This window comes from Octopus bimaculoides, chromosome 10, assembly GCF_001194135.2.
Source record: "Octopus bimaculoides isolate UCB-OBI-ISO-001 chromosome 10, ASM119413v2, whole genome shotgun sequence".
NCBI classification, from domain to species: Eukaryota; Metazoa; Mollusca; class Cephalopoda; order Octopoda; family Octopodidae; genus Octopus; species Octopus bimaculoides.
In genome coordinates, this window is record NC_068990.1 from 45,109,270 (window position 1) to 45,117,900 (window position 8,631).

The following is an 8,631-nucleotide window of genomic DNA, read 5'->3' on the forward strand; positions in this document are numbered from 1 at the left end:
GGTTGGCAACGAGTACAGTGAAGAATTCCGGGTAGAGGTATGAGTCTACCAAGGTTCAGTCCTCAGCCCCCTCCTATTTATCATAGTCTTCCAGGCAACAACAGAGGAATTCAAGACAGGATGCCCCTGGGAGCTCCTCTATGCTGATGACCTTGCTCTAATAGCTGAGTCACTATCAGAACTAGAAGAGAAGTTTCAGGTGTGGAAGCAAGGATTAGAATCGAAGGGCCTTAGAGTCAACCTAGCTAAAACGAAAGTCCTAATAACTAGGAAGGCAGGCAAACCACAAATCCCTTCAGGTAGATGGCCCTGCTCAATCTGTAGAAACTCTATAAGATGTACCCAGTGTAAGCTATGGACATATAAGAGGTGCAGCAATATCAAAGGAAGGCTAACTGGAAAGATGTGCAGAGAACAACTTCTGCCACATTTAAAGGCGAAAAACTAGAAGTAGTTGACAGCTTCTGTTACCTAGGTGACCAAGTCAATAGCGGGGGTGGGTGCACTGAAAGTGTAGATGCTAGAATAAGAATAGTCTGGGCAAAGTTTAGAGAGCTCTTACCTCTGCTGGTGACAAAGGGCCTCTCGCTCAGAGTAAAAGGTAGCCTGTATGGTGCATGTGTACAAACAGCCATGCTTCATGGCAGTGAAACATGGGCCGTGGCTGCTGAGGACATGCGTAAACTTGCAAGGAATGAAGCCAGTATGCTCCGATGGATGTGTAATGTAAGTGTGCACTCTCAACAGAGTGTAAGTACTTTGAGAGAAAAGTTGGACCTAAGAAGCATCAGATGTGGTGTGCAAGAGAGACGACTGTGCTGGTATGGTCATGTGGCGAGAATGGATGAGGATAGCTGTGTGAAAAAGTGCCACACCCTAGCGGTTGAGGAACCTGTGGAAGAGGTAGACCCAGGAAGACTTGGGATGAGGTGGTGAAGCACGACCTTTGAACATTAGGGCTCACTGAGGCAATGACTAGTGACCAAGACCTTTAGAAATATGCTGTGCTTGAGAAGACTCTGCAAGCCAAGTGAGACCATAACCTATGTCAAGTGTGTAACCAGCCCACTTATGCGTACCTTTCCTTCATTGGACACTAAACTCTGCTTGCGTAGACCTGTTGAGGTAAGTAAAATCGAAATCAAATTCGATGACTGGTATCCGTGCTAGTGAAGCGCTAAGAGCACCATCCGAGCGTGATCGTTGCCAGAGCAGCTGACTGGCTCCCGTGCCAGTGCACATAAAAAGCACCATTCGAGCAAGATCTTTACCAGTGTCGCTTTACTGGCACTTGTGCCAGTAGCACATGAAAAACAACATTCGAGTGAGGTCATTGCCAGTGCCGCTGGACTGGCTCCTGTGCAGGTGGCATGTAAAAAATACCATTTCAGCATGGCCATTGCTAGTACCACCTGACTGGTCCTCATGCTGGTGGCATGTAAAAACACCCCCCACACTCTCGGAGTGGTTGGCATTAGGAAGGGCATCCAGCTGTAGAAACTCTGCCAGATCAGATTGGACCCTTGTGCAGCCATCTGGTCCACCAGTCCTCAGTCAAATCGTCCAACCCATGCCAGCATGGAAAGCAGACGTTAAACGACGATGATGATGAGATATATATATATATATATATTACTACATACAATTTTATACACGGGCAGTTAAACTTACTATGAGCGTCTCCTCATTTAGCCAATTAAACAACCTTTCAGCATTTTAATGAAACAGAGATGGATAAAGAGAGAAGAATGGAGAGAGTTGGACACATATTGCTGATAATATTAGTAAAGAATATTAAGAAGTAGCATAGAAAAATATTGACACAGAAGTATTTACTTTTAAAACAATGACCACATTAAAGGACTGTATAGTCTGTACATGTTTGCTGTTTGGGTTGTTGAGATGGAGTGGATAGCCAACAAAACGGACATCTTTAATTTTAACATCAAACCGTTTCCCACAGAGGATGGTATCAGCAGCAAGTAAAGTACCAAGGTTCTGAAAATTGAAACCCACGATATTGTGGCTCCTGGAAAAAAAAAGAATGAAAGAAAAGAAAAAATTCCTTGAAAGAAGTAAAGAAATGAGGAACAGGAAATAGTAGAAAAAATTTGTAGATTAACATCACATTCTTTCAATGTCCAGTTTAGTTAATATATGTTTCAAACATCAAAGGTCATTTTTTTTTTTAATTCTTTGTTCTTTTAGTTTTTTTACTAGTTTCAGCTGTGGTTAGTGTTGTTGACAAAAATAATACAGTATGAATGTCTTGTGAAAACATTCTTTGATATAACCTTTCTATTCACATTAGTTGTTCAAGTACCTCTTTGCTGACATCATACATCAAGACTGCTGGCTTTCATGCTGGTGTCAATATTCAGAGGTTCTTTCATTCTTGCTCTAGCAGCAAAGCCTCTGTCATATCTGGGTCATCAAGTGGTAGTTTGTTATTATTAACTAGCAATCCCAATGTCATGTTATACAGTGTTTAACCAAATAATGCCATAGATGCACATGATCTCTAGAAGCCTTGTTCAACTGAACAGCCAATTCTGACATTGAACTAGTAGCCACTTTAAATAGTCTTATATCAACATGTAAATTGCATGTAACACAACAATATTAGCAGAACATTGACATGATAGCAAACATTTAGGCCAGGGTTCTGGTCTGAAGATAACTTCATCTCTTTAACCCACAATCCCACCCTGCAAAAGGGCAATGGATGCTATATTCCTCCTCCAATTAAGCCATTAAACAATTTTTCCAAAATAAGTGGAGTGGTGTGTTTGTTCAGTATTACAACAAAATGATTGTTGAAGACAGGAACTAAGTGATTGCTGTCTATTCCCTAAGCTGCAATAAGATAAAATGTTGCAGGATTTAAACCCACAAACCTTTAGTTTACAACTCTACCTAGCATTTATATTCAAGATCTTAAAGTAGTTCTTTTCCTCCATTTGCTCGGTCCAGTCTTAGTCAATGTTACACCACACTTTCAGACCCACTTCACACCATGGAAATATAATTATTCTAAATACTTTTGACACAAATTCATTAGACAATTACTAATTCCTTGTTTGGGCTTTGTTTCTCTTTGGTCCATCTCTCCATCCCACAGTCTATCTCTCTTGTCTCTGACACTGTTCACTTCTACTTGATACAGAGTTCTGCTCGCTTGATCAGTAATCTCTTGAAAGCCTCTGTCTACATCAGTGTTGATGTAGAAAATTAAACGAGGACTGGAAATACCACAGGTACAGAAATGGTTACTTTACAGTTCTGCTTAACAACTTATGCTCTTAGTAGCATGACTTTCATCCACCAGCAGATGTTGACTTCAATGAAGAAACCAAGTACCCTAAGTGAGCTGAGTACAATTTTAACAATTTATTATTATGTGATAGTCAAACTGACCATAAGAAGACAGTTGCTGGTGACAACTGAAGACATGTTGTCACCAAACACATCGTTCTCAAACTGTTCTTGATTTGTATGACTGCAAATTTTTTTTTAATCTACTTAACCAGAAAGGGAAGAGCAAAATCTATGATCCTTTTATCTCAGGAGTCTGAGACTGGCAGGAGGAAAAAAGGAAGTCATGCTCAAACCAGAGGCTTAGCTCAAATGCATACAACACTAATAGTATCCAAGGACCAGGTGATAGTGTTAAACAATGTGACACTAAATCTACCACCAAAGAAGCTAGAATGCAAAGAGATGGAACAAATACTGCAAGGCATTTTGTCCAGTGTTCTATCAATTGTCATTTCATCATCCTGGACTAGTAGTTTATTTTATCGACTTTGAATGAATGAAAGACAAAGTTGGCCTTATTAGATTTTGAACTGAGAAAGGACAGAGAGCGAGAGCAAATACTGCAAGATGTTTGTCATATGTTCTAACAGGTGAAACAAGATTTATACAAAAAATTTCCACTCACCCAAGTAATGTTTCGTTTTCTTTATTTGAATCAGTTTCTTCACTAAAGAGAAAAGGTAAGAAAAAACAGAAATTATTTTCAAATTCATGAAAACAAAAAACAAAAAAAAAACCTGCCCTCACCCCAGCAAAAAATTCATTGTTATAAGAGATGAATAGTTAAATTGCTTTTATTACTATTTAGCCCCAGGTCAACCTTGACTAAGCAGATCTATGATCAAATGTATTCTAACAATAATCATCTCTTCTTTTTCTCAGGCAGAATATACACCAGATTACACTATCCAATGTATCCTTTTTTTAAAAAAAAAGGTATGTTATAGTTGAGGGGGCTATGGCTACTATGTCTAGCAGGTAGAGTAATCAGTAGAGGAAGCTACCTCATCCACTGAATGAAAAGTTTAATAAAGGTGAAGTCTGAATTCAGTAAGGAGAAGTAGCAAACTAGATAGTATGATTACTTTAGACTGGCTTCCTCCTACATCAGCTGTGGAAACAGAAAATGATTTCATTCTATGGTTCAAAATCTATTTTTTTATGATGTATGAATAGAATGTAGCTTGACTTTTTAGTTTTTCAAAGTATTTCTTTTCATCTATGTATCTCAAATTATATATGAACACTAACCAAGATATCTCAGCCTAATAAGATGACAGGACCAAACTATTGGCCTACCATTTTCATGGCTGAAAAATAACAGACAATCTCAGCAAGAATAAACACTCACACACACAGATACATACACCCACACATTGGATGCAGGATGGCTGGGTGGTTAAAAGTTTGCTTTGCAATCATGAGGGCTCGGGTTCAATCTCATTGTGTGGTATCTTAGGTAAATGTCTTTAACTATTGCCTAGGATTGATCCAGGCCTTGTTATTGAAATTAGGTAAATGGAAACTATGTAAGCCTATCAGATGGACTGCACCTGTAATTCAAAGGTAGAACTTTGTTGCAGATTCTATCAGAGGATTATGTTAATGGTACATAAGACTGTGGAACATTCAGCCACAAACATTCTAATTCAGTGAAGAGATATCACTATTGATAGAACAACTGAATCTCTGTGGTCAAAACTGATGAAGATCCATTTTACATGCACACACACAATTTACATGCACACATATATATGTATATAAATATTATATATACACACACACACGTTATGGACTCTCCAGTTGTTATTCAACAGATGAGGGTTCCACAATTTCTTGCCTAACAACCACACAGATGATTGTAGGACAGTTTGTGCATACACATACACACATGTAATAACGAGCTTTTTTCAGTTTCCGTCAATGAAATCCCTTCACAAGGCTTTGATCAGCCCAGAGCATATGCCCAAGGTACCACACACAGTATAATTGAACCTGAAACCATGTGGTTGGGAAGCAAAATTCTTACCACAGCCACACACACACTTTTCTTCATCAATTAAGGTTCAGCTATTCCTTTATACAATTTTACATAATTTTTATCTGTTTATCTCCTAAAAATAGTTCTGTTTTCTTCAGTGTAAAAGCATTAGTTGGCTTTGTTTCCAAGGGATAAAGTGGTTTTGAACTATAAGAGTAAGGCACCAAACTACTAACCACATGATCATGCTATCAATCCTTTTAGCCATAGTTGTATGCTCCTGAACAAGATGTAATTCTGTTTTCACCAGCCTAATAGGTTCTACTTTTAATTCATTGAAGACTTTTTAGCAGTAGCAAAAAAGAGAAAAAAAAACTAGCCATAAAAGCAATTTAGTTACTATAACAATAAACAGTTATACAAATTAAGAAAAACCACACACATAACCAGTTTATCCAGAATATACCCCAGACCACATTTAATTTCAGTTTATCTCATATTGGTTTTTATATTTAAAAAACTTCAAGCCTTTACATTTCCTTTATACTGTTCATGTCATTTAGTATCGTATGATGGTTGCATCATTCCCTTGCTCTCTCCTATTAGTCTTCATGCATACATAAAAAATGAGATTTCCTCATGTGGAACTTACACTTTTGCACAAAGGTCATCAATAGGAACAACAGCATAAGGATTCGTCCCAACATTGGCTACAATGAAAATAAGAAATGTGAATCCTCTTTCTTTGTCTTTTCATCATGTACAAAATTAAAATATTTTCTGTTTTACCACAAGTTAATTAATTCTGCAAATGTTAGCATTTGCACGAATTATCAAAACAGGTTATGTGTTTTTAAGAAGCCCAATTATTCAAAGTGTATGATGACTGTAGTGATTGAACTTGTGTATTAAGTGAAGTTTGAACCCAGAATCAGTTACCACTTAACTGAACTGTTTCAACAATATGACAGACTTAAGATAACAAGTTTTATAATTTATGAGAGTAAACATCTGCCATCATCATCAAAGATTTTAGAGTAATTGTTCATATGAGGACAGGAGTTAAACATAAGTGGAAGAAGAGTGGGGTTTTTTTTTTTTTTCTAAAGAGAGAGAGAAGAAACGATGCTCGTAGCTTTAGAAGGCTCTTCGTGACATATATACAAGTGTTGTTGGTACTGTTGATGTTTAGCCTGAATTGCTGCAGTTTAACAATGGATTAAGTGTGAAGCAAAATAGTGAGGTGAGAAAAAGTGTTACAGACTCGTGAATTCATATCTGCTGCAAACGTTTGGTTGTATATCGAAGATCAGGATAGATCATTCTATGCACCTTAGTTCAAGCATAGGGAAAAGTAATCAACGATGGACTGGTATACTATTTAGAGAGAAATTAATTCCTCATCCACTTAACATCATACTAGTGGATCAAAAGGAAAAAAAAAGGTTTTAGAATGAAACCTCTTAAAAATGCATTCCCTCGTGAAATATTATCGTTCAACTTCCACACAATCAGTTCAGAATAAATATAATTTAGTAAGTAGTTTTAGAATATATATATCGTTGCTATTATGTTAAACTGGTGTATGTTCACATTTGACCAAATGCGTTTTTCTCCATAATAATTTTTGCTTGCAATAGCCGGTTCTTTTGGTCAAACTATCGCATCTCCAGCTGCTTCAGATGCCAAGATGTAAAAAATTGTCGAAGTGTAGTACAACGGTTTTGCTATTTTTTCGTTTTCTGAAAAAGCAACGTTTAGGAATTACGACACTTTTACATAATAGCAACGAGATTTTATATATATATATATAGGTTGTTGTGTAGCAGAGCCTGTTCATTTACTTATATATATATATACATATAAAAGTAAAAGAACAGACTTTGCTACACAATAACCAATTCTAAATTAAATAAAGTTAGATGATTTGTAAAAGAAATCAAAGATAAACCAGTAAGATATTAAAAAAGATAAAAGTAAAACCTTCAAAGTTATGCTATAAACAATAAATTACAAGATATTGTATCGAATATAGAATTATGAAATTTTTAGTAACGTTTGTAGCCGTAAATTCCATCATTCGGAGAAAAACCTTGTCTTTTCCTATATTTAATGTTAAGTTCCCCCTCCCATTTCCAATAAAGGGTCCTGTCTGAAACAAAAAATTCTTAGTATACCAACTATCATTATAATTTTCCCGACTGAGAACTACGGTGTTTGTGGGTGTCACAAGATTGTCACTTTGCAACACTAACACACCATAAGCATGTTTGTTACAAGCGCCGGTTAATTATTTTCGTTGACGTGAGTAATTTTGTTCGCTGCTGAAGGCAAATAATTTGTTCTCTGTACTTTCAATTTCTTTACACGTGACACTATTAAGCATTTTGAGTAAATTTCGTTTAGTTTTGAATTTTTCAATAAAAACAAATCAATTTAACCGAAGCTAATACAAAAATGAAGTGAAAGAAAAAATGTGTAGGGATAAATTTTTGAAAGTTTTTTTTTTTTTCTAATTTACTAATGAACCACAGATTAAGTTGCACGACTTGGGAGTGTCATAATTGAAAGGAAGGCTTAAAAAGTAAAGAGAAAAAAATCATTGATCGAGTAGTGGGGGTTTTCAAGAATCGATCAAAAAACGAAACACAAACCACTTACATCGAGAGGCAACTGCATTCTTCTTGGTAGTTTCGTGTGGGTAACGAAATAAAATTCGATTCCCTTTAGAGCCTGACGTGGCCAAAATGATAACGATCGGATCCAAATCAGCCATTTATATGAAATATATATATAAAATTAAGAATATAAATGCCACGAAGACAACTAGCATATATAATTTGATTTGACGGAGTGACAGTGTACACTAGCGTGAAGGGAGCTCATTCATTCGCATTTTCTCAAGCCCTTAAAAGAAAAACGAAATAACATTCTTGCTTAACGATTTGGGGATCTCTATACAAATCGTACTCGATGTTTTCTTCTGTAGAACGGATAAAATATATTTATCTTAATCATGCTGGTATAACAGTTAGAGGAATAAAAAAAGGATCTAAATGACAACTCGGCGAAATTACAACTCTCACATGATAAGCTTTAAAATCGGAACCGGAAATAAATGTTAATTTTCAAACGGTGAATGTCATATGTTCACCTTTCAAAAACGGTAGAGCGCCGGACTAAATGTCTTACAGTGTTTAATTTAACCCTTCTGTGTTCTGAATTCAAATCATGCCAGAGTCAATTTCATATTTCATCCATGTGAAGTTGGAAATATAGATACTAGTAATACTCTAGGATCCATTAAATAATCTGTTTCTTCACCACAAAAA

At 36.3% G+C, this 8,631-nt stretch overlaps 1 protein-coding gene across 1 annotated transcript in view; it reads right to left on the reverse strand.

Moving 5' to 3' along the window:
• LOC106867850 (GATOR complex protein NPRL3) overlaps window positions 1-8,398 on the reverse strand; it is a 40,756-nt gene extending 32,358 nt beyond the window's left edge. The window contains exons 1-4 of the mRNA XM_014912889.2: window positions 7,961-8,398; window positions 5,952-6,009; window positions 3,944-3,985; window positions 1,837-2,029 (exon numbers count right to left, since the gene is read on the reverse strand). Of these exons, the coding sequence (XP_014768375.1) occupies window positions 1,837-2,029; window positions 3,944-3,985; window positions 5,952-6,009; window positions 7,961-8,075 (408 nt within the window). The 5' untranslated portion in view covers window positions 8,076-8,398. The remainder of the gene's footprint in view (window positions 1-1,836; window positions 2,030-3,943; window positions 3,986-5,951; window positions 6,010-7,960) is intronic.
• Window positions 8,399-8,631: the final 233 nt, after the last annotated feature.